Source organism: Alligator mississippiensis, chromosome 1 (assembly GCF_030867095.1).
Source record: "Alligator mississippiensis isolate rAllMis1 chromosome 1, rAllMis1, whole genome shotgun sequence".
NCBI lineage: Eukaryota > Metazoa > Chordata > Crocodylia > Alligatoridae > Alligator > Alligator mississippiensis.
Window position 1 is genome coordinate 237,687,708 of NC_081824.1, and position 25,990 is coordinate 237,713,697.

At 49.1% G+C, this 25,990-nt stretch overlaps 1 protein-coding gene and 1 long non-coding RNA gene across 3 annotated transcripts in view; one reads left to right on the forward strand and one right to left on the reverse strand.

The window, feature by feature from the left end:
* The window catches only part of LOC132247673 (uncharacterized), a 33,843-nt gene extending 16,916 nt beyond the window's left edge, over nt 1–16,927 (reverse strand). The window contains exons 1-2 of the long non-coding RNA XR_009458951.1: nt 16,696–16,927; nt 15,340–15,470 (exon numbers count right to left, since the gene is read on the reverse strand). This is a non-coding gene — a long non-coding RNA (uncharacterized LOC132247673). The remainder of the gene's footprint in view (nt 1–15,339; nt 15,471–16,695) is intronic.
* A 153-nt stretch (nt 16,928–17,080) lies between these two features.
* Nucleotides 17,081–25,990, forward strand: part of BUB1 (BUB1 mitotic checkpoint serine/threonine kinase) — a 51,300-nt gene continuing 42,390 nt past the window's right edge. For both annotated transcript variants that reach the window (XM_014598191.3, XM_059720317.1), the window contains exons 1-6: nt 17,081–17,183; nt 17,499–17,558; nt 17,643–17,787; nt 20,871–21,067; nt 24,792–24,835; nt 25,719–25,822. In XM_014598191.3, coding sequence (XP_014453677.1) covers nt 17,161–17,183; nt 17,499–17,558; nt 17,643–17,787; nt 20,871–21,067; nt 24,792–24,835; nt 25,719–25,822 — 573 coding nt within the window. In that variant the 5' untranslated portion in view covers nt 17,081–17,160. The remainder of the gene's footprint in view (nt 17,184–17,498; nt 17,559–17,642; nt 17,788–20,870; nt 21,068–24,791; nt 24,836–25,718; nt 25,823–25,990) is intronic.

Consider the following 25,990-nt stretch of genomic DNA (forward strand, 5'->3'; position numbering starts at 1 on the left):
AAGTCGTGGCAGGCGGGACGAGGAGGAGGGGCTACCAGACGAGGGGTGGTACCGGACGTGAGGCCCACCGACGTCACATTATTGCACGGTTTTTCTCAGCTTTTGGACCCATGTCTGTTAGAACCTTCAGTTGGACATCATCTGTGATCCTGGATTTGTTCCACCAATTTTCTGGGAGGCACATAAGCCTGCCGGTCATTGCCAGATGAGGTGTGACTCCATGGACTGCCACACTGCCTCTGATGGCCATCAAAATTAATGGTAATTTCATGTCCCAGTCTTTTCCAGTTGTCTGTACCACTTTGTGTTAGGCTGTTTTCAGTGTTCTATCAGACCTCTCTACCTGTCCAGAGCTTTGGGGGTGACCTGCTATATGGAGATGTTGTTTAATTCCAAATGCCAAGCATACCTCCTTAGTAATTTGTCCTACAAAATGAGGACCTGATCTGAATTAATGTGATGAGGAGATCCCCATCTAGAGAATACTCCCTCAATTAATATCCTCACTGTGGTCTTGGCAGTATTATTTCTGGTGGGAAAGGCTTTGATCCATTTTGTAAATGAATCTACTATAACTAAACAATCGAAGTTGCCTCTTGCTGTCTTTGGCAATGGTCCAATACAGTCTATTTGAAGATAGGACCATGGCCCCTTGACACATTGGTGTCTTAAAGGTCCTTTAACCACCTTATTGTATGCGTTGTTAGCAGCACATGGTAAATAACTGTTAATATAGTTTTCAACATCATTGCAGATCCATGGCCATCAGTCAGTTGATTCTAGTTAGGGAACTGTTTTGTTGATTCCAAAATACTCATGGTCGTGTGCAAGAGAGAGTAATTCATGTCAGACACTCTTGGGTAGAACCCAGACTGAAGGATCTTCTTCCTTTCTGGCTAAAACTAGTCTGGAGGGCTCCTGCCAAATACCCCAGGTTCTAAATTTCTTCTGACCTACTAATTTTTGAATTTCAACATCCTTTTTCTGTAAGCCAATTAAATAAATTGGATCAGGGATGGTGGGAGTATTTTTTGAGATAAGGAAAATCTCTTCCATCTCGGGCATGACCCATTCAGGGCCAGATTTAGTTCCCACCTTTGCAGCAGCATCTGCCTGACTGTTGAAATCAAATCCAGGTCTACCTTTCCAGTGCACTTTTACTTTTTCCAGTCGAACTGGACTTGATCGCTGTGCTGCAAGGTGCCAAGCAAGCTGTAGTTCTGACAGGCAGGCAATAGGCTTACCATCCGATTATTTGAATCCTCTTCACTTCCATACTAAGAGCCGGTCTACCGATGCATGGATGGTCCAATTGCTATCTGAAAAGATGACTACATCATGGTCAGGTGGTGTGCTTTGTAATGCCACAATGATAGCATTAACGTCAGCCGACTACGCTGAGTGAGGTGAACAACTCCCACTTACAATGTTTTCCACACTTTGGCTCAATGACACTCTTACTGCGGCATAACCTGTATACGCTGTTCCATCCATATGGTAGGACAACCCATCTACAAACCAGGTGATGACATTAGGATCCTGAGGAGGATAGGTTTCCTCTCCTGTATACCAGACATTTTCTGGTTCAGGATTATCTATAGACACAGGAAGTGGGCATTCATGATTATCACCATCTATACATAGCTTATACGGGGCCACTGGGGTGATTCCTATGACTTCAGTGTTAATGTCAGTTTAGCAGCTCAATAGTCCACTTTGCAATACATGAAGAGAACATGAGCTGCCAATGCCAGACCACAGCCAGCAAGGCCAGCTATACCTTGTCATGCATCCAAAGATGCATCTCAGGCCAGTCCAGACAGGTGATACTCCCCCTCTATGCGACTTTGGTCAGGCCACAGTTGGAGTATTGCGTTCAGTACTGGGCACCGCACTTCAAAAGGGATGTGGCTGGCCTGGAGAGGGTTCAGAGGATGGCCACACGCTTGGTGAGAGGGCAGCAGGACAGGCCCTATGAGGAGAGACTGAGGGACCCAAACCTGTTCGGCCTCAGCAAGAGGAGGCTGAGGGGGGACCCAGTGGCTGCCTACAAATTCATCAGGGGAGCTAAACAGCAAATAGGTAGAGCCCTTTTCTCCCCAGCACCACCTGGGGTGACAAGGAACAATGGTCATAAACTGATGGAGAATAGGATTAGGTTATGTCACAACCCAAGGGTGTGATTTTGTGTGCACGCGCTTCGGCACTGCTAAATTATTTCCCGCCATAAGGAGCTTTCTTTGCAAAGTGCATTTCTCAGTTGCAAAGAGAAAACCCCGGTGCAAAGAAGTTCCTGCCACCCGCATGCAAATTTATTCCCCGCTATTAGCCAGTTCTAAATTATTCCCACATGGCGGCTAGCGATTGGCTTGCTAGCCGTATAAAAGGCTTGAGTGGTTTCCGCCCAAGTTGGAGGACTCCACAACCATTTGGAGGAGGAGGACTTCACATCTCGTGAAGTACTCTAAGCGCTGCGGAGCCTAACGGACCCAGCATGTACCTTAAGAAGGCTACAGGGGTCTGATCAACCTCTGGCCTCTCGCCATCGCCGAGCGCGATCCCTCGACGAACCCCTTCCCTGCGCGCAAGTTCCACGGAGCCTAGCAAACTTCGTGTGAGTGTATCCAGAGCTCTTCTCCGAGTTGTTTACTTCGGCTGACATGACGGGCTCACGTTTTTAGAGCCTTCAGCCGGATTGGGCTAGAGTTCGCGAGATTAGAACTCTTGTCCACACTTCCTTCCTATCTGTAACTGCAACTCAAGCAAGTTTTCCTGCCTGCACCGCGACCATCTACGGTGTAAGTAAAATAATCTTTAATCAACCACTACACGTCCGTGCCTAATTCTAGTCCACCGGCCTGCATTCCCCGACCCGCGTGCCAGGGCTGCTGGCCACAGCTCACCACATGCCCCCGAGGGCCTCGGACCGCTCCCGGCCCACACGTGGCGATGAGGATGGGATCAGGGGAAGGCACGCTGGAGCTAGAATTAGTTAAGAACTGCCCTTGGCGCAGTGGAAAATGCCAAGTGGAAAACTTTATGGAACTGGAGGCGCATATCGCTTACCACCAGGCGGGCGGAATGGGAGAGAGGTTTATCAGCGGACGCCTTTCGCTGAAGGGAGAAGAGGGAGCTTCCGAAGACGGAGCCCAGAAAGAGAGGGAAGTATATTTTCACCCCGCTGCATTCGGGTGTATAATGAGTAATGAGCGGGTCCTGTTTAGGCCCCTCGACACTGTCCCTCGCCAGAGTCAACCCGGCAGGCGCAGTAAATCTGACCCTCACCCGGGAGTGTGCCCGTTGCCTAAGATGTGCTTGGGAGAGTGAAGAACCGGTGCCGATCGACCTGTTCGCCCCCTTTATGCTGGCGTCTAGATTAAGGGGTCGCGAGCTTCCATCTGAGCTCCGTGAAGATCTGGAGACGGAGGAACGCGCCACAGATGAGAGGGTGGCCCCACAATACGACAAGGGGGGAGTGCTAACTGCAACTTTTCGCACTATAACCGATCTAATGCAAAAGGATTTAAGTTTGAAAGCCCAGCTGCGTATGGCCGTTCAAGCGGTCAAAGAAGCGGCTGCGAAAGAAAATCCTGAAAAGTCACGACAAGATGGCGCTGAGCAAGAGGGAGACCGCGTGGAAGAACCGGAAAAGAAGGGTGGAGCTTCGAAGGAACCCGTGAGAGTTTGGCCGGCGACCCCGCCCACCGACGCAGCGTCGCTTCCAGCGACCCCGCCCACCGACGCAGCGTCGCTTCCAGCGACCACGCCTTCATGCAGACGGAAGGGAAAATCGAGCAGAGGAGTGCATCCGCCCCTCCTGCCTGAAGTAATAACAGCAGCAATGACTTCCACAGCAGCATCGATTCCCGAAGTAACAGCTTGTCCTGTAGCCACGATCAACCCAGTGACTGATGCACAAGATAAAGTTTGTGCCGCCACCAGTCGCATTTGTGCTTGGACGGAGTTACAGGAGCTGTACAGAGAATCTGAAATGGAATCTGACGAGGCTATAATCTCATGGCTGGAACTCATGTCCATGGAGTTTGAGCTTGATTAACCGCCCTATTGTGTGTGGATTTTGTAAATATTTTGTTATACGTTAACTTATTTTTTAAGAGTTTTGTTTATAGATCTGGGATTCAAAGTGCGTGGCAGAGAGAAGCCCCAAGAAGGATAACATCATCGAAAGAAGTGAGGGCTTGACGCGCGACCTCGCCATGACGCCCACTGAAGCCCTGATCATGCAGTTCTTTGTTATGAATCTGATTATGTGTATATGTATTTGTGCTGGTTATTATTTGATTCGATCCCTAGAGGACGAACTTCTTATGTTAGCGAATTTTGTGTTTATCCGTTTAGTTCAGCGACCCGTGGTAAGAGCTCTCGATAACCCGAGTGACGAGCGCATGGTATAATTCAGCTGTGCCTTCAGCAAGGGGGGATGTCACAACCCAAGGGTGTGATTTTGTGTGTGCGCGCTTCGGCACTGCTAAATTATTTCCCGCCACGAGGAGCTTTCTTTGCAAGGTGCATTTCTCAGTTGCAAAGAGAAAACCCCGGTGCAAAGAAGTTCCTGCCACCCGCATGCAAATTTGTTCCCCACTATTGGCCAGTTCTAAATTATTCCCACGTGGCGGCTAGCGATTGGTTGCTAGCCGTATAAGAGGCTTGAGTGGTTTCCGCCCAAGTTGGAGGACTCCACAACCATTTGGAGGAGGAGGACTTCACGTCTCGTGAAGTACTCTAAGCACTGCGGAGCCTAACGGACCCAGCGTGTACCTTAAGAAGGCTACAGGGGTCTGATCAACCTCTGGCCTCTCCCCGTCGCCGAGCGCGATCCCTCAACGAACCCCTTCCCTGCGCACAAGTTCCACGGAGCCTAGCAAACTTCGTGTGAGTGTATCCAGAGCTCTTCTCCGAGTTGTTTTCTTCGGTTGACACGACGGGCTTGCGTTTTTAGAGCCTTCAGCCAGATTGGGCTAGAGTTCACAAGATTAGAACTCTTGTCTGCTCTCCTTTCCTATCTGTAACTGCAACTCAAGCAAGTTTTCCTGCCTGCAACGCGACCATCTACGGTGTAAGTAAAATAATCTTTAATCAACTGCTATGCGTCCATGCCTAATTCTAGTCCACTGGCCTGCATTCCCCGACCCGCGTGCCAGGGCTGCTGGCCACAGCCCGCCGCGCGCCCCCAAGGGCCTTGGACCGCTCCCGGCCCGCACAGGTTAGAGATCAGAAGGCAATATTTTACAGTTAAGGTGGCCAAAATATGGAACCAACTTCCCAGGGAAGTGGTCCTCGCCCCTACCTTGGGCAAATTCAAGAGGAGGTTGGCCAATCACCTGTCTGGGGTCTTGTGAACCCAGCATTCATTCCTGCCTGTGGCAGGGGGTCGGGCTAGATGATCTGTTCAGGTCCCTCCTGACCCTAGCTACTATGAAACTATGAAACTCCGCTATCTTTGATTTTTCCAGATAGTATGTACTTGATAGGTATATGTGATGTTCTAAGTGTAATGGCCACAATGCCCATGAGGTACCTCCAGTGCTGGACTGCCCACATGAGTGCCAGAATTTCTTGCTCACATGAAGAAAATTATCTTTCAACAGCTGTAGCATAGGCCACTGGTATTTTCCTGGTGCCGTGGTCCTGTGAGAATATAGCTCCAATAGAACGGTTAGTTGTTGCTAATTCTAAAATAAAGGGACTATTTACATGAAGATATGCCAAGGCTGGGGCCTTTGTGACAACAGTTTTAAGCTGCTTAATAGCCTCGTAGTGTTCTAGACTCCACTTCCAGGGCACTCCTTTCTTTAAAAAATAGTACAGGGGTGCTGCAATTTCTGCGACATTTTTAATAAATTCCCTGATAAATCCAACCATCTCTAGGAAACTGCAGAGTGTGGTAGTGTCTGTCGGTGCTGGTAGCTTACAAATTAAGTCTACCCTGTGATCATCAGGGGTCCTACCATTCGCTCTTAGTTCCAACCCGAGGTATTTGACACTCTGCTGAACCAAATGAGCTTTAGCTGGGTTGACTTTAAATCCTGCGCGCTCAATGACACTCTCTTGGTATGGTCAAGACATTCCTCTCTGGTACTTCTTGTCACTAGAACATCATCAACATAAGGTATTATATTACACTTACCACGATCATCAAATACATCCCACATTCAGGTAACAAACCCATGGCAATTGTGATGACGGACGTCTCGAGTCCAGTATCACCTGCCATCTAGGTAGCCCCTCCCCTCATCCCGCCTGCCACAACTTTGCTGTTATGTTTGATTTATGAGAGGGTTTCAGTGGAGTTCTTTAGTTGAGGGGTTCCCCGGTGTGGGTGTACTCACGGTTGACGCTTCTGTTGTTCCACGGGGCTCCGCCACCCCTACACCCCGTCCACTTGCCAACCGATCACGTGCTGGTGGTATGGTGGCCTGCGGTGCACTGCAGGCCTGCCGTTGGTTTCCTTCGACTGTGGGGACCCAGGATTAGTGATATCACTGGGCCAACCTGTCTTCTACTCTCGCTGGCTCCTCACCTAGCTCTGGCAGTCCTTCTTCCTCTCCTTTTCCTCTAGAAATAATATTCTGCCTGGGCTGGGAGACCTCCCATCCTGGTGTCCGGGATCCCGCAATCGCTCAGGATGGCTCCGCCTATCCCTGTCCCTATTTCCCTTAGGGCACCTGCTCCTCCATGCAGGGAGTCTCGTTGCTCCCCCTGATTCCCTCCTCCTGAGAGGGATCCTGGAGCTTCTCCGCTTCCTACCTGGGGTAAGACCGGGAGCTTCCTGCCCCCTGCCTCTGATAGAGGCTTCGAGCCTCCTCCTGCCTCTGTCAGGGGCTCCAAACCTTGCCTCAGCTTCAGCGTGGGTCCGGTGCAGCCTTGCTGGTGCCTTTCCCAAGGGGGAGCTGCAGCACACCGGCCGTGCTGCCCACCTTCTCCTTCTCTCTCTCGCTCCCCCTGCCCGTGGGTGCTGTTGGGGCTTTTGAACGTGGTCGCGGCGGCCGCCGCAATTGGCTCAGCTGTTTCCCTCACCGGAAACAGCTGCTTAAATAACCGGCGTAATGCCGGCTCGCGTGGCTGTAATTGCAGCTGCAGCTACTGCTGTGGTCTTGGTTCCGACGCCGCTGTCTCTCCCGGAGGTAAGTACCCCTGCCCGAGGCTCTGTCTCGGGGTTGTCTCTGCCCCGCAACCCTTCCTGCCCTTAGCCTGTGCCTGTGATGGCAGCACGCCGCCGTCACAGACCTCCCCCCTCAAGTCACCTTGTGGCGTCTGGTCACTGTGTCCTGCGTCATATTCGGTTTGGTATTCTTTGCCATGGCTGTGGTCTGATTCCCCTGGCTGGTCAGGATCTTCCCATCTGGATAAAAAATCAGCTACAAAGTTATCCTTGCCTGGACGATGTACTACTGTGAATTTGAACGGTTGTAATGCCAGTGCCCAGTGAGTAATTCTGGCATTCGTGCTTCGCTTTCTCGTTAACCACTGCAAGGGAGCATGGTCCATTACCACTAGAAATTCTTTCCCCATGAGGTAGTATTGGAAGTGCTCTATGGCCCACCATATGGCCAGGCACTCCCTTTCCAGAGTAGCATACCTTGTTTCCATGTGGCTAAGCTTCCAGCTCGCAAAGGCAATTGGGTGTTCACCTTCCTTTCCTTTCTGCAATAACACTGCCCCCAATGCCCGTCCCGACGCATCCGTCTGTAAGATAAAAGGGGCATTAAAATTCGGTGTGTGCATCATGACGTCTTGATGCATTGCCTCCTTTAAATTGTGGAAGCTTTCTCTCATCCCTTGGGTCCACTTTAGATTTGCTGAGGGGGCTCCAGCCAACGTGTCCGTGAGGGGTGCCACCATACTTGCAAAATGCAGTATAAACCAGCAGTAGTAATTAATGAGTCCCAAAAAGGAACGTAGTTGCCTGTGTGTCCGGGGCTCCGGAAACTGCCTTACGGCCTTGATCTTGTTGGATAGGGGTCGTATTGTTCCTTGTCTGACCCAAAACCCTAAGTAGGCCGTTTCCCCTTCTGCCAGTTTGCACTTCTTGGGGTTGGCAGTTAGTCCTGCTGTTTGGAGCTCTTCCAGGATGGCACTCAGCGCCCTTAGGTGTTGTTCCCAACCAGAGGTGGATATGATAATATCGTCTATATAAGCCACTGCATATGCTGCATGCGGCACCAGCAACGTATCCATTAACCTCTGGAAGATGGTGGCCGCTCCGTTGAGTCCAAAGAGCATTCTCATGAATTCAAATAGGCCCCAAGGGGTTCTGAACGCGGTCTTGGCACAGTCTGTGTGGCGCAAGGGAATTTGCCAATATCCCTTAGCTAGGTCGAGGGTTGATATGTATCGTGCCTCCCCGATTTTCTCGATGAGGTGGTTTACATATGGCATCGGGAAGGCGTCGAAAGTTGTTAGGGCATTCAACTTTCTAAAGTCTATGCATAAGCTTAGCGATCCATCTGGCTTTGCCACCGGTACGATCGGGCTATGCCATGGACTACGTGATGGTCGAATAATCCCCTGCTCCTGCATTCTTGATATTTCTTGCTGTATTTCTTGTTGTCACTGCTGGGGTATTGGTCTCCACCTTTCTCTGACCAACGTGCCTGGAGGCGTCCTTATCTCATGCTGGATGTTTGTCACTCTCCCTGGGGTTTCTTGGAACACCCTTTGGAACTTCTCTACTACGGCTAGTAACTCCTGTCATTGCTGGCCGTTCAATTCCTTACTCAAGTGCACACCCTCTTCCTGTGTGGCCCGTCCTAACCCTGGGCAGAGGGGTCCTAAATCCCCCTCCCCTGCCTTCTCTTGTGCCATCCACCCTTGAGGGGTCTTCCACACCTTCAGCATATTTACATGGTAGACTTGTTGCTCCCAGCAGTGGCCTGGTTTACATACCTTGTAATCAACTGGTCCTACTTGTCGTATCACCGTAAACGGTCCTTGCCACATCGCCAGTTGCTTGCTTGAGGTGGTAGGTATCGACACCAGAACCTGGTCCCCGGGTTGGAAGGTGTGAGCTTTCGCCCTCCTATTGTACTGGGTCTCCTGCTGCTCTTGTGCCTTCCTCATGTTATGTCCTGCAATCCGCTGGGTTTTCTGTATACGATTCTGCAGCTCCTGACGGTATCTCTCTGCAGAGACTCCTAATCCCACTGGTCGTTCCCACTCTTCTCTGACAACTTGTAATAGGCCTCTCGGACTGTGACCATACACCAACTGGAACGGTGAGTAGTGAGTTGATTCCTGAGGGGCATCCCGCAAAGCGAATAGCAGAGGTGTCAGAAGGGTGTCCCACTGTCGGGGATCTTCCTGTGAACAGCGTCTGAGTAGCCGTTTAATAGTGCCATTCAGTCTCTCCACCAGGCCGTTCGTTTGGGGATGATAAACTGACGTTCTTAACTGTGTGATGCCCAGGGTCTTACAAAGGGCCTTCATCACCCCCAACATAAAATTTATCCCTTGATCGGTAAGTATTTCTTGTGGGATGCCCACCTGTGCTATCCACTTGAGTAGCTCCTCAGCCACTCTTGGGGCTGTAATGGACCTCAGTGGGACAGCTTCTGGGAATCGGGTGGCATAATCCACCAAAACCAGGATGTATTGGTACCCATTGTGTGATTTTGGGAGAGGACCCACTATATCCAATGCGACTCTGGAAAATGAAGTCTCAATTATCGGCATCGGCCTTAAGGGCGCTCTAGGTGGCCCCCCACTCTTGGGCTCTCTGGCACTCCGGGCACGCTGCCCCCCACCGTTCCACATCCTCATGCAGGTGTGGCCAGAAGAACTCCTGGGTTAATCTAACCCGGGTTTTGGTGCGTCCCAGGTGACCCCCCATCGGGGAAGCATGGGCCAGTTTCCATATGAGGTACCACAGGGGAGACGGGACCACCAGCTGCCTCCCTTCCAACGCACCTCCCTCCTCCCATTGCACCTGATACAGTAAACCGCCCATTACCTCGAAGCCTTCCTGCCTCCGGGATGTTCCCTCTCCGGGGTCACTGATCCTCAGCAACTGGAGCTCCCTGTCCTCCTGTTGAACCTGTCGAAACTGCACTGCACTCACCAGGGACTCCAGGTTATTGCCATCCCCGACCTTCCGATTGGAGGGTTCGGAGTTCTCGGCCGCCCATCCTTCTCCCTGCTTAATCCGTTTCCTCTCCTCTTCAGTTGCTCGCACTCTCTCTAACACAGTGTAGAATGGTTCCCATTCTTATCCTAAAATCATTTCACATGCTAATGATGGGGCCAGTCCCACCCGCAGCGCACCATGGAATTCCATTACCCTGATGGGCACATAACAGCAGCGAAATTGCATTTCTCCGCCTAAAATACAAGTCATGTTGATGGTACCAGCCTCCTTCCTCCTGATCGGTGGGGCGAGATCTGCCTGGGGCAAGGACTGGGAACACCCTGTATCTAGCACTGCCCTCACCGCCTTGCCGTCTATCCAGGCTGTGACCATTGGGCGCTTCCACCCTTCTTCAGGGCTCGTGAACCCAACACTACAGTCCATGGGTTCGCCCTTTTCTGTTTCCCTGCCCTTCTCCCGCATTGGCAGATATCCCATAGGACCGCGGCTCAGCTCACTTAGCCCCACCCCACAGTCCCAGGAGATGTGTCCAGTTCTTCCGCAGCGATAACATACCACCCCCTTCAGGGTTCCCTTTTTCGGTGCGGTCCTGCATTCCCCTTCACTCATCGGATTCTCCCTTGAGACCCGGAGGCGTCGTCCACTTCCTCTTTCTTTCTCCGAGTTAGAGAAAGCCTCTGCCAAGCGCAAGGCCTCCTCACTGGACTGTGGCTCGTGCCTCTGCACCCACCTCTGAGTGTCCTCTTCTAAATCCAGGAGGAACTGTTCTAGTAATATTTGATCTAACACCCCTTCACGATTTAACTTTCCTGCCGGCAGCCACTTCTGTAGGGAATCCCGTAAGGCTTGCAGTAAGCCACAGGGGCGCCTACTTTCTCTTGGCTTGCGAGCCTGGAACGCTTGCCGGTAGCTCTCGGGAGCGATCTCCAGCCGATAAAGAATCACGGCTTTGACGGCCTCGTAATCTTGGGCCTCCTCCCTGGACAGTGCCCTGTACATGGCTTGGGCTTTATCGATCACCAGTGCCCCTAGCTGGTGTCCCCACTGGCCCCGATCCAGCCCCGTCTGGATGGCCGTCCTTTCAAAGGCCTCTATGTAGGCTTCCGGATCGTCATCCTTTGTCATGCAGGGCATCCTGAATAGGGCATTACGCTGCATCCATTCTTGTTGATGAGCCCCCTGCAGTTGTACCTCCAACACCTGCCTGATAGTCTGGATGGCTTGCATCAGCAATTCGGCATGTGCTACCACCAATGGTTGCATCTTGCTTCAATCCCGGGTGGGGACCCTGCCCCGTTAGTGCCGAAGCAAAAATTCCCAGCCAATGCACCACTGTGATGACAGACGTCTCGAGTCCGGTATCACCCGCCTTCTAGGTAGCCCCTCCCCTCATCCCGCCTGCCATGACTTTGCTGTTATGTTTGATTTGTGAGAGGGTTTCAGTGGAGTTCTTTAGTTGAGGGGTTCCCCGGTGTGGGTGTACTCACGGTTGATGCTTCTGTTGTTCCACGGGGCTCCGCCACCCCTACACCCCATCCACTGGCCAACTGATCACGTGCTGGTGGTATGGTGGCCTGCAGTGCACTGCAGGCCTGCCGTTGGTTTCCTCCGACTGTGGGGACCCAGGCCTAGCGATATCACTGGGTCAGCCTGTTTTCTACTCTCGCTGGCTCCTCAGCTAGCTCTGGCAGTCCTTCTTCCTCTCCTTTTCCTCTAGAAATAATATTCTGCCTGGGCTGGGAGACCTCCCATCCTGGTGTCTGGGACCCCGCAATCGCTCAGGATGGCTCCGCCCAAACCTGTCCCTATTTCCCTTAAGGCACCTGCTCCTCCGTGCAGAGAGTCTCGTTGCTCCCCCTGATTCCCTCCTCCCGAGAGGGATCCTGGAGCTTCTCCACTCCCTACCTGGGGTAGGACCGGGAGCTTCCTGCCCCCTGCCTCTGATAGAGGCTTCGAGCCTCCTCCTGCCTCTGTCAGGGGCTCCAAACCTTGCCTCAGCTTCAGCGTGGGTCCGGCGCAGCCTTGCTGGTGCCTTTCCCAAGGGGGAGCTGCAGCACACCGGCCGTGCTGCCCGCCTTCTCCTTCTCTCTCTCGCTCCCCCTGCCCGTGGGTGCTGCTGGGGCTTTTGAACTCGGCTGCGGCGGCCGCCGCAATTGGCTCAGCTGTTTCCCTCACCGGAAACAGCTGCTTAAATAACCGGCGTAATGCCGGCTCGCGTGGCTGTAATTGCGGCTGCAGCTGCTGCCGCGGTCTCGGCTCCGACGCCACCGTCTCTCCCAGAGGTAAGTACCCCCGCCTGGGGCTCTGTCTCAGGGTTGTCTCTGCCCCGCAACCCTTCCTGCCCTTAGCCTGTGCCCATGATGGCGGCACACTGCCATCACAGCAATATACAGGGAAGTTGTTGAACCCCTGTGGTAGGTGTGTGAAAGTATACTGTTGGTTGTTAAAAGAAAAGGTGAACTTATATCAACAACTTTCTGCAAGCAGTATTGCAAAGAATGCATTCACAAGATCCAGGATGGAGAACCATTGGGCACCACTGGAAATTGCAGACATCACCTCTGGATAGTTCACAATGATGGGCACCAAAGATGGAGTGTGTGGATTCAACACTCTATAATCTACAGTTAAGTACCATGCTATTTCATCCACTTTCCTCACATGCCAGACCAGTGAATTACAGGTGTTTCGAGTCTCAATGATCATGTTCTGCTCTAAGAAAGCATTGATGGTGACTTTTATACTGGACACGGCTTCACTGTGAAACTTATATTATTGCTGGGGTGGAGGGTCAGTGCCTTGACCCCTTACCTCCTGATCAGTTCTCCCACGGGAGAGCTTCAACCTAGCCCAGACAAATTGGAATTTACTAGCCATCTCAAGTATGTCTCCTTGCCATTCAGGCAGGAACAACTCTTTGCTTGCTTTAAATCAGCACAGCTGAGATGGGCACTTACCTCTAAAACCTCTGCCTGTTGCAGCCCCAATTTTCCAATTCAAATTTCCCTATTGGGCAGGTCAATTACCATGCCAAATTTTCATGCCCAGTATTCCTATACCACGCAGTTCTGACAAGCTAAATTTAGACACCCCCCTTTTGGTTTCCAGTTCGGAATGGCTTCAGGCCAGTGAACCCCACTGAACTTTTGTTCCCATCAAAGCTTTCTAACCTTTTATATGTCATGGGTGTCTAATTTTTAAAGACCCCATTCTCATTGCTAACCAATGAGAATGGTGAACCTGTGTCCAATAACATGTTCTGGTTATTTTCACACCTCGGTGTTTCTTGTTTGTCCCTGAGAGTCACTGGGATCAATGGCTGCTCTCAATCATCAATGTTTAACGGTGCCGTGATCACCTGGGGAGGCCTGAGAAGCACCAAGCTGTCTCAGTGATCAGAAGCTGAGGCTAAGGAAACACTTTGTGGAGGCCCTACCTTAGCTTTTTCCATTTTACCAGCATTATACCTATCCTTCACAGCCTTTTTCTCATGATGCTCTATAAGCTTCTTTCACAACTCTCCAGTTGGCAAGCCATCAATATCATGTCCACTCTCATATTGCAACAATTCCTTCCATACAGTGTTCCTTAGGTTAGAAGGATGCTTCTGCCAATCAAAGCATCTCTTCCCTTCCTGGGAACCATCACAATTCCTCCTCAAGTTGCCTTTGACTCAGGTTCTATTTAACAAAAGACATTTGTGGCTTATGCCCACTAGTATCATTACCACTCTCAGGACTGGAATTGCCTCTGCTACTATTCTGCTTATTGGGCTTGGGCTTTCATTTCTGACAGCTTTTCCCTTTACCCTGCTTCCCTTCAGAAGCCTTTGCACTAACTGCTGCAATCTTTCCTTTATGGGAAGGATCTCACTCTGATTGATTCATTTCATTTCATGCCCCTTGCGGGCCCAGCAAGCCAATTCCTCAAGTTCCAGTTCAGCAGCCCCACCTCCCAGGTAGGTTTTTAGATGCCTACGTTAGCCCTTGTACCAATAGTACTTTAAAGGTTCTCCCATTTAAGTTGGGGTGTACTCTGCCCCTGCCTAGGGGAAAATTGGCTATCAAATACAATAACTTCTTTTGCTCTAAATATGCCCCTGGTCTTTCTCCCACAAGCTGTTTCTCATCATGAAACATGACGGCTCGTTTATCAGGAAAGAAGAACTGACTGAGTTTTGGCAAGCTCTCGAGGGCCACATGGGTATAGCCCCGCCTCTTGACAGGTCACCAACTTGTGACCAGAAGTCCTGAACTCTAACCCCTAACCTTTGACACAAGAAGTCTCTCTCCTTGCCCCCAAATACTCCTTTCAGTAAGGGGTTTTGCCATCTCAGAACCAGAAAAGTACCAAATTATATTCTAAAAATTGAACATCTACAATATTAATTAATTTGATTTCAAAAAATATTTTTGTCCTGATATACATGCATTTGTGTAGTATATATAGAAGTAATAGCACAATAGCTTAAAATAAAGTCTTACTCTTGTACATTGTGGGGGACTGTGGGTATCTGGGTATGTGGGGGAGGGTGAGGATGTGTGTGGGATGTGGGGTGAGGGAGCATGTGCATGTGTGGATATGTGGGGTGTGGGTGGGTATGGGATTTGTGGGGGGTCTCTGTACATATGGCAGTGCGAGCAGGGTATGGGTGCATGTGTATGGTGGGGTGTGCATGTGGGTGTGGGACTTGTCCTATGAACATACACACACACACCCTGCCCCTCCCTCACTGCACACACACACGCGCACACTCCCGCTTCTGGCCCTGAGTTACCGGTGCAGGCCTCATGCTCTCACAGTCCAGCAATGCAGCTAGGGGCCATGTTGTGCTGGAGGCTAACAAATGGGCAGGAAAACAGTGAAAGCACCTCCTTGACTCTAAGCAGTGCCATCAGAGCACTAGGCTCCACAGAAGAAAGCTGAGTCTTCTGCCTATTAGCAGCCCCAGACATGTCAACGTAATCACTATTGGAACTGAGTCCACACACACTGTCACCATCGCTATCATCCTCCTCTATTTTACAGCCTGCTTTCCTCAGGGTAAAAAAAAGGCAAAAAAAAAAAAAGGAAGTAAGAAAACAGAAAGCTGACATTTTCACATAATAGCTGGGGTCTGAGGTTTCAGAGATGAATAATCAAACAATGACAGTTAAAAATATTATAAGTGGTAATTATGGTTTATCAAAGAATTCACATAGAATGTGTCTTTTAAACCAATAAAAAATAGTTACCTTTTCATTTAATTGTTTTCCAGTTTCCTCAATAAATGCCATTAACCAAAAGCTCTTATTTCACATGTTTTGACTAGGATAAGTTTCAACTGACAGGAATCCATACGTTTTTGTTTCCCTGACATTCATTTCTAAAAAAGAAAAGGGGGAACAAAAAGAGGAAAGATGAGAATTTATTTTTTTTAGTGTTTTGATCTCATTTAAGCTGTTAAAGATGGGCAAAAATATTTTGAACTGTTTCTCGACAAAAATAAAAGAATCATGAACATCAGAAATGAAGGAAAAATAATCGCACTTTTTCACCATTTCTCAGAAGTTTCAGGTGTTGTATTCTGTATGAATAAATAAACTGTATAAATAAGCTGTATGAATAAATAAACTGTATGAATAAAAAAACCCCAAAAGTCAGTTAAGACTCCTTGAGAATGACTTGGGTTTTGCATATAATGCATAAATTAGCTTCCTCAAAAATTATCATACAATTTGGAATCAGAACTCACGGTACAGTGATATCCTTTATTAGACCAACTAGATTTTTACAAAAAAAAGTCTTTAATTGCAAGCTTTCGGGGGCACAAGCACCCTTCTTCAGGCATAGGAGAAAAGATTGCAAAAGTTCTCCTAGGCAGAAATGAAAGTTCATATGTCTTTTCTGTTTTAAGGAAAGTTTTTCATGTCCCAGGTCAAATTAGCCAGATCAGCTCCAAATCCTCTGAATCCTTCAAGAATCATATGTGGCCCTTGGGTGGAGGGCAAGTATCCAAGACTTGTCAGCCTGGGGCTTCAGATTCTTCCAAATCCTTTGGCAGGCATCCCACGTGCAGGCCCAAAGGCTTGGGGTTCGGATGCCCCCAGGTTTTGCTTGCCCTCAGTCGTACTGCTGCAGGAGCAAGCTAGGGAGAAATCTCCCATTTCCATAAAGTCGGCACATAGCCATGATCCTCTCACTGGAAGCTGGTCAGTGGGAACCTAACTAACTGTGAGGATCTTGTAGGGAGTCCTGTTTGCAAGCAGGCAAGGGTGCAACCCTCCACTACACAGTGCCATTTTAATTGTATTACCTCAGTCAGGGTATTTTCCTTGCCAGGTTCATATTTCATAGGGAGTTAAAGGTGTGGTAAAATCTTTACTGTTCCTTCCATCCAGGAAGAGCACACACCAACTGCAGATGCCGCCTCAGCCTGACAAAGGGTGTTTTTACCCGAAAGCTTGCTAAGAAGAATTTTTCCAGCTATCTGAGTTGGTCTAATAAAAGAAAGACCTTGGTCTGCCCGTGTCCTCAGACCAACCCCTGTTTGGAACAGTTCATTTTAGACGCAGCCTGGGCTCAGAGAAAAGTTGGAATAGTCCGTTTACCTCGACCTTGCTTGGTGGCAAACAGGACGTGGTCGTGTTTCCTTCAGGTTCTGGTGTTTCATATTTCAGAGACGGGTAAAAGGATGGCATGCTCTTCTGGGCAGGCACTGCTTATTTACTATTACTGACTGAGCATCCTACATGGGTTGAAATGACCGCGCAATACGGTATACCGGACAACACTGCTAGGCAGCGGTGCAGCGCGGCGCATCCCCCACGATTCTCGGCCCAGTACAAGCAGCGCCCCGCCCACCCCCGGAGCCGGGGAGCCCGAAGCCACGCCCCCTGGACAGCAACCAGCTCCACCCCCACAACGCGAGGCTCGCCACGTGATTGGCTGACTGAGGAGGCTGCGGCCCAATCCCGCGGTGGCTTGCGCCCGCTTTGCGCCTGCGCAGGAGGTTTAAATCCGCGGCGGCCCGTTGGTTCCGGACTGGTCGGGGTGGGGGTGCGGTTGCTGCTGACATGGAGCTGGCGTCTTGCGCGCGGTGCGTCACCGGGGGGTGGGGGGCAAGGGCAGCTGCGAGCGGCGGTTGGGGGGCTCGGGCGGAGGGGCGGGCGCAGCCCGGGGCCTCTTCGCCCTACGGTGCCCCCGCGCCCTTCCCCTGCCCCATCTGCTGCCCCCCCTCTCCCTCTACTATCTGCCTCGTGTGGCCCCCCTGCGGCTGACTGGCTACCCCTGCCACCCCCGAGGTGTGAGGTGGGAGCTTGCCTGGCCTGCTCCACACCAACTGCACGCTCAGGTTGCCCCGGCCTGGTGCTGGCCGCCTTTGCAATGCCTCTTTCTCTGTCTGCCCTTGTAGGGTGTTTGAAGCCCAGATACAGAGCTACCAAGGGGACGACCCGCTGGATCCCTGGGACAGGTCAGTGCTCGTGTGCCTGTAGCAGAGGTCTGGGTTTGAAAACCACGGCACTGGCCTGTCGCTGATGCAGGGGTGTCCTTGCAGGTATGTGACGTGGGCAGAAGGATGCCTTCCTGTTCAAGATGGGCAAAAACACATATCTGCCTTGTTAGAGCAGCTTGTCAAAACTTTCCTGAATGAAAAGCGGTACCACCATGACACAAGATTTGTTAACCACTGCATTGCGCTGGTAAGTGTTTACTTATGGATGCCTTCAAAACAAAAATAGGTGGGAGCTTGCTGGTGTTTGAATTGAGTTGTTAACAATGTTTCTGTTTCACTACAGTGACTGAGTAGTTGGTGACTGAGTCTTAAGCCAAAATATGGCCCACCAAGTGATTCTATTTGGCACATGGCAGGTCCCTTTGTGGGGGGTGGGAGGAGGCAATCCAGACCTTGGCATGTACAGCTGGTCCCGCTGCCCCCAACACAGAGTTGCCAGCTGGCGCAGCCTGCCCTATCCCTGCACACAGCTCTTGGGCATGCCAGGAGCTGCATTCAACAAGGTAGGGCAGGAGTAGCCAGACATGGCTTCGCAGCAACCACTGCCATCCAGGAGCAGGTATGTGCCTTGCCTCCAGACCTCAGCCCCACTGCCAAGTCACTTTGGGCCCATTCATCCCACACCCACTATCAGGTAGACACAGTCTCCACGAAGACCAGTCCAAGACCTGCCGCAGCAGAGCGTGCTTGGCCAGGCAGATGGGATGCAGTGGTGAGTGGGCAGGGCTGGGATTGCAGGGCAACGACAGTGTGGGGCCAGGGTCCGGGGCAGAACCATGATCCAGTTACCGCATGTCCCTGTGACAAGTGCCAGTTCCACAAGCTGAGATGTGCAGAGATTGTGCCTGGGTCCACACTGTCATTGCTCTGTGACCCCAAAACCCCCTGCCCACCAATGGCCTCATCCCATCTACCTGGCCAAGCGTGCCCTGCCCTTGAGGGTCCCAGGTCAGTCTCCATGGAGACCACACCCACTCCATCTGGCATGCCTGGTGGTGGTTGTGGAATAGACAGATGGACCCAGGGTCAGATAACAACATAAATTCCCATCTTCCTGAGCCGTTACACCCCCTACACTACTGCCACGCCAAGTGGTGTTAATAGCTGTGACGGGGCCAAGGCTGGGTCTTACCCCAGCCCTCTGACCCTTGAGCTTACCAAACTCCTTAAGTGCCCCACCCCCGCTGCCAAAATAATTGCCCACTTCTGCCTTAAGGGGAGCCACCACTGTACTTATTTCAGAAATATATCTGAATTTTGGGTGAGCTTTGTCTTATGTTTTAAAGAGATGCCATGTTAACAAGCATTTAATCCATGTAACCCTTAGCTGAAAATGTAAAGAGCATAAATGATTTCCTGAGTGATGAGCAGGGATCCTAGTTTTCTCTGATTTAAAAAAAAATCACAAATTCTCTGATTAAAAACCCCAAAATCCGTTATTAAAATTAAAAGCTCCCAACAGGCCCCTGCCCCCTGGCCCTGCTGGAGGGAGCCCCCAGATGCCAGGACTATGGGGCCAGGGACCCATGTCTGCAGCTCTCTGCCCCCAACAGCAGGCAGCTGCAGCAGAAGCGGCATGGAGCTGGCTCCCCCACTGCTCTGCCTGCTCGGGTGGGAGTGGGGTCAGCTCCTGGCTCCCCCCAGCCATGACTCGCAACCCCCCAGCCCTGCCATAGGGGCCCCCAGCCCCATGCAGGCCCCACTTACTCTGTTTCTGGAGCCTGAGGTGAAGCTGAGCAGAGTGGAGCTGTGGCTGACTGAGAGCCTTGGACCCCGCCCTTTCCACTCCCCCTTCTTCTCTGGGCAGGGCTGGGGGTTTCCTGCTCTGTTTGCAAACAGCTCTTGCAGGCTAGAGCTCAACTAGCCTGCAGAGCTGTTTGCAAAAGCAGGGAATCTGCGATTTTTCTCTGGTTTTCCATGGGAAATGGAAAACCAGGATCCCTGATGATGAGGAATGAGTATGATCCAGTATGAGTACCTTTTTGTTTAGCTTATGTCATTTACCCCAGAATCATAGAGAAGTTGGGTTGGAAGGGACTTCCAGAGGTCCAACCCCCTGCTTGAGGCAGGATCATCCCTATCCAAACCATCCCATACAAACCGCAATCTAAACTCTACGTAAGACTACCATCAACCCTGACAAAACATAGACCTAATACCCTAACCTGCCATAAGTAACACAGGGGGATCTTGGCAGCCAATGTCCTGCTTCTATAAAATGTTTTCAATACATGCTTAAGAGGTCCCTGGTAGAGGGCCAAGCCCACAAGGGCTCTGCAAAACGGCATTGTTCTGTTTTGACTTAAGCTGTTCTGTCGAAACCTCAAAACTCTTCAGTTTGAATTTCATTTCGATTCGAAACCACTGTTCAGTTTTGTTTCACCCATAGGCTATAATGGGGCAGCTTGAAACAGCCTCTCTCATCTGGCAGGCAGATTGGGGGCCGCAACTCCTGGAGGGCTGCGGGGGCTGTGCCTGTCCTCCCGGGGTTGTGGGCCCCCGATCTGCCTGCCAGATGAGGGAGGGAAGCCGGGTGCTGTGGCCTTGGGCTCAGTTCCCTTCCCCAGCTCCCTGGTCCAATCACTCAGTTCCCTTCCCCAGCACTGGGATCCATTGGGCTGGGGAAAAACTCAGCCCAGCTGGACTGAGTTCCCATCCCCAGCGCTATGATGATCAGCTTCCTGCAGCCTGGTCATGGGAGGCGGGGAGAGCCAGGGCTGTGCTCCTGGCTGAGCCACTGGGAGCGCAGCCCTGGTTTCGCCTGTCTCCTACCTGCTGGCTACTTCAAAACTTGAAACATTTCAAAAAGTTTTGACTAGCCTCATTTTGTTTTGAGGCTGTTTCAAAGCCCTTCATTTTGATTCAATTTCACTGTTTCAAGCTCAAAATGAGTCAAAACAGTGTTGAATTGAAACAGCCAGCAAAATTTTGCACAGCCCTAATGCCCACCACTACAGAGGAAGGCAAAAACCCCCATAGCCTATACCAGTCTGACCTTGGGGTAAAATTCCTTCCTGACCCCAAATATGGCAATCATTCTAACCCTGAATAACTAGATAGATTGACAGGAACTGCAATATTATCAGTGCTGAGACTATAGTTTGGCTGTTTAGCGCCTGCATTCTCTATTGTTGCTGTTAGACAGATATGTCTGAAACAGGCTAATGGGAAACATTAGGCAGTCTTCAGTAAAAGACACCACTCTTGTTCTGCCTGTAGATCCTGCATTAATGAACATGTATTTGCATCTTTTTTTTGTCTTCTTTGTAGGCAGCATTCTTGAATACTCCTAGTCAATTTTTTGACTACCTCTACAGCCAAGGAATTGGCACCAAAGTATCTGCATTCTATATTACTTGGGCTCAGTACCTTGGGAATGAAGGTAACATGCAAGAAGCTGGTGCCACTCTTCAAAAAGGTATTCACAACCAGGCAGAACCAATGGAAAAGCTGCAACAGCTGTACAGGTAGTTCTTGTGCTCTTCCTTATTTGCAAGACCCATCTGTCTACTTGCTGGCAAACGCATTTGTTCAATAAAGGGGTTAAAGAGACCAAGCACTTTACTACCCATATTACTCTCTCCACATAGCAGGGAAAGATGACTGAATTTCCTTTAAAAGGGTCACACCAGATGAGCATCAGCACCTTTTTTTTAGTGTTCAGTGTGTAGTTTTGTTGGGTGTCTTTTCTAATCCCTTCAGTATGTTAATTATTGAAAGAAAAGTATTGTATCCGCAATGAAGACATAGCAGGGTCTAGAACTTGATGCTGTTTTGTCTTTAGCAAGCCAAAGAAACAGCTATATGCTATTCTTTGGTTTATTGATCTAATTCTAAAAATACAAAGTAAGGATAGCCTGTTTCACATCAAGCATCGTATTTTGCAAGCTATTATGGTGCAAACTTGCTGTGTTTAGTATTGAGGAAGATGATATTTGAATTGTAGTGTTGATACAGCTCTGCTTCAGTTCTCCCCTGGAGTGTTTGAGTGTTGTTAACCCTTCCTGTAAGCAGAAATGTCTCTGTTGAATTCAAGGTGCTGTCTTGCTTATGCTTCTTCTCTTTGGCTTGTACGTGTGGGTTTTTTTTGTTTGTTTTTTCCCCTTTCTGTTGCCATTCCTGGAATTGGGATATTAAAAGAAGGCCTTATAACTTCACAAGCATGCTCCTAGCAGAGAAGGTTTTAGCAGGAAGTGCATATATTCAACATAAGGGAGTGGATATGTTGACAATACGGACTCTATATAGATTCATAGATGTTGGGGTCAGAAGGGACCTCAATAGATCATCAAATTCGACCCCCTGCATAGGCAGGAAAGTGTGCTGGGTTCAGATGACCCCAGCCAGATGCCTATCTAACCTCTTCTTGAAAACCCCCAGGGTAGGGGAGAGCACCACCTCTTTTGGGAGCCCATTCCAGATTTTGGCCACTAACTGTGAAGAAATTCTTCCTAATGTCCAGTCTAAATCTGCTCTCTGCTAGCTTATGGCCATTATTTCTTGTGACCCACAGGGGTGCCTTGGTGAGTAGAGCCTCACCAATTCTGTTCTGCAACCCCATGATGAATTTATAGGCTGCCACAAGGTTGCCTCTCAACCTTGTCTTGCGGAGGCTGAAGAGGTCCAGGTGCACTACTCTCTCCTCATAGGGCTTGGCCTGCAAGCCCTTAACCATATGAGTAGCCCTTCTCTGGACCCTCTCCAGGTTATCCGCATCCCTCTTGAAGTGTGACGCTCAAAACTGGACGCAGTATTCCAACTGCCGTCTGACCAGTGCCCGATAGAGGGGAAGTATCACCTCCTTGGTTCGGTTTGTCATGCATCTGCTAATGCATGATAAAGTGCAGTTAGCTTTGCTGATGGCTTCGTCACACTGACAACTCACGTTCATCTTGGAGTCCACTAGGACTTGGAGATCCCTTTCCGCTTCCGTGCTGCCGAGCAGGCCGTTTCCTAGGCAGTAGTGTGCTGGACATTTTTCCTCCCTAGGTGCAGCACTTTGCATTTCTCCTTGTTAAATTGCATTCTATTGTTTTCTGCCCATTTGTCCAACCTGTCCAGGTCTGCCTGTAGTTGTTCCCTGCCCTCCAGTGTGTCCACTTCTCCCCACAGTTTTGTATCATCCACAAACTTGGACAGAGTACACTTCACTCCCTTGTCCAAGTCACTGATGAAGACATTGAAGAGTATCGGTCCAAGGACCGATCAGTCATTGAAGAGTATTGATCTGAGCCCACATCCTTCCAGGTCAATACCGACCTGTCCACCACCACCCTCTGGGTACGACCCTCTAGCCAATTTGCCACCCACCAGACTGTGTAATCGTCCAAGTCACAGCCTCTTAATTTGTTCACCAGTATGGGGTGGGGTACTGTATCGAAGGCCTTCCTGAAGTCCAAGTAAACGATATCTACCCCTACTTCTGCATCCAGGTGTTTTGTAACCTGGTCATAAAAAGAGACTAGATTAGTCAGGCATGATCTACCTGCTACGAACCCATGCTGGTTTCCCCTCAGCATAATTTTTCCTGCTGGGCTCTCATATATGATCCTTAATAATCTTTTCAAAGACTTTACCAAGGATGGAGGTAAAATGTTTCTAGCTTCGTGTGTTCTAAGTTAAAGAACACCTACTTAAGTATGAGTGTGCTTCTTCAGATTCAGTATCTGTCTTGAAATCTTTGCTCCAGGTGGCAGTCTACGATGTTCTACCTTTTAGGATTGGGGTCAGCAACCTTTTATGAATGGTAGGCCACAACTTGTGACATGACTATGGTTGCAGGCCCCCAGTCCCTTCTGTAGTGCCCCAGCTGTCCCTGCCCCATACTGAAGGCTGCCCCTACTACAGCCTCTGCTTACTCTTGCCACCGTATGCCTCTGATTTCCTTCACACCAGCATGGGAAACAGAGACCGCACTAGTGGGGGTGAGAGAGCAGCCCTCAGCATGGGATAGGAAGAGCTGGGGCAGCAGTCGGTGGCCTAGGTGCTGTGAAGCAGGTCAGGTGCCCTCCTCTGCTTGTGCACCTTAGTGGCCTAGATCTTGCCCATGGGCTGTGGATTGCTGACTACTGTGCTAGGAGGTTAAAAACTGAAAAATAGTTCACTTAATATCTGCTGTGAAGGATGGAATAATACTCATCTGCAGTAATGTAAAATGGGATTGTCCAACTTCTTGCTAATAAGTCTAGATGAAATTGTAGCTGTTTACTTGGGAGAGGACTGAGTTGGCTTATCTCAAAGATACAACCATAAGGGAAGGGAAAGAGATGCTCTCCTTTCTCTGCTGAATGAATTTGAACCCTAAATGGAGTAACACCTCCCTGATACTTCTTTCTTGCAGCAGTGTTGCCAGCTTGGATACCTTTGTATGGTACTGCTTTAGTTATGGCCTGTATCTGCCATCCAGGCAGTTGGATGATGCTGATTACATATTGGGGAAGGGGAGGAGCAAATATACATGATATAAAAAGTATCCCAATGGAGAAACTAATCGTTTTTTAGTTTTTCTGAAATCCAATTTGAATTAGAACCACTGTGAGCATTTAATCAGTATGGTGCTTAAGTATGCATATAACTTCAAGCACAAAAGTTGATTCTTCTGTAATTGGACTGCTAGCATGCTTGAAGTACATATATAAGCATGTGACTGACCTTTGTTGAATCAGGAACTATGAAAAAAAAAAAAAGAGAGAGAAAAAAAATCTGCATCTCTATTCTTCCAAGGCTGTTTTTGTTTCATCTTGTAATTTGCTTCACAAGCATTTCTAATACATGCAAAATCACAAGTTTTCCCCTCTAAACTAAGACATCATGCTATACAAGAATATATTGTAGGATTAAGTTACTCTTCCTGTCCTCCCTCTTTACATCTCTGCCACATAATTACTGCTGCCATAACTGAAGTTATATGATCTTGTTACCATACACCCAAGGTGCACATGACTTCAAGGGTATATTTTAGACATGGCAGTGATGTCTCTCACCAGTCAGATGACTGATAGTGTTCCATGAGAACTGTGGGCTGTGGAATGTTGGCCTCTAAGAATATGGGCATGCAGGATGTGTGCTCATGCAGTCATAACTCTTGTAACAAGCTTCCCTCTCTGTGAATTCTAGAGTTGTGTTTTTAAGTATGAACATCATACATGGAAGTCTAAGGGATTTTTTTTCCCCTATTTCTCTGCAATGTAGGCAGTTCCAGAGTTGCATATTTCAGAATTCTTCTCCGATCCAAGGTAAGACTAATGAAATATTCAATTATGGCTTCCTTAATGTTAATTTGAATAAATCCAAGATAGTGTTCTAGAAAGCTAAATTTGTATATATAAATAGCCACATCTCTCTTTAGGTCCTCTTTCTCCTAATGTCATGTTTCATTCATCAATGTTTGACCTTGCATAAATAAACTGCTAAAGGCTTCCTCTTGTCAGTTAATTGGAAATATTTGCTGTCAGTACCCCTTCAGCTTCTAAAGGTTATGCAAGTAAGTATTACCATTATGCAATACAATGCATAAGATTGCAACTGCAACCTTTAAATAAGTTATCCAACAAAAGCTTCCATTCACATCCAATTAAACTACTATAGTAAAACAACCAGAACTTGTTTTAAGACTTCCTCTATATAATAATATGGGAATGCTCCTGTTGGATGAATAAATGGAAACACTTCCTGTCAGTGGGTTTGTAGGTTGAAGAATAACAGGTGAGAAGCAAAGCTGCAGTTGTAACATGGCATCAGAGATGCATCCAAAAGTCTAGAGATTCTTTTGTTAAAAAACCTCCATGCTAAAATATGCAGCTCCCTTAATTTGCTAGTTTTGATTGGGTCTCACATCATTGCAATTGAAAAGATAACTCAGGCCATAGGTTTTTCACTGAAGAATGCTATGTTGCTTTATTAATTGGAAGCTAATGATTTTAAGATAGCTTAGTTACTGGGGCACCCAATTTGAAAAACAGGTTCTTTCTCCCTTCCTTCTCTTTTCCTCTCCTAAGGAGGCCGTCTAAGACTCACAGGTGAGCACTCTACTCAAGTCTGGATTTTTCCTACATATAGTGAAGACTATCTTTTTGTTATGTAGCTTTTACACTCACCAACTGTATTGTGTCCTTTTAGTATCTGCAGCTCAACCTCTTCAGAATTCCCAGTCTACAAATCAAATGGCTCCTCCAAAAGATGTCCCTGACCCTGGTGATCAAGCATGTGTCATCAAAAATCAGGTAATTATAATAAAATATTTATATTTGAGAGAGATTATGGCTTGTTTTAGTGGTTGTGCCTTAAGCATGTAAATATGGGCTCAGGACTCCAAAGTCTGGGAATCATGAATTCCTTTTAGGACCTTAAACACCTATTGGGTGGAGAAATTGTATTCCATATTGTGAAAG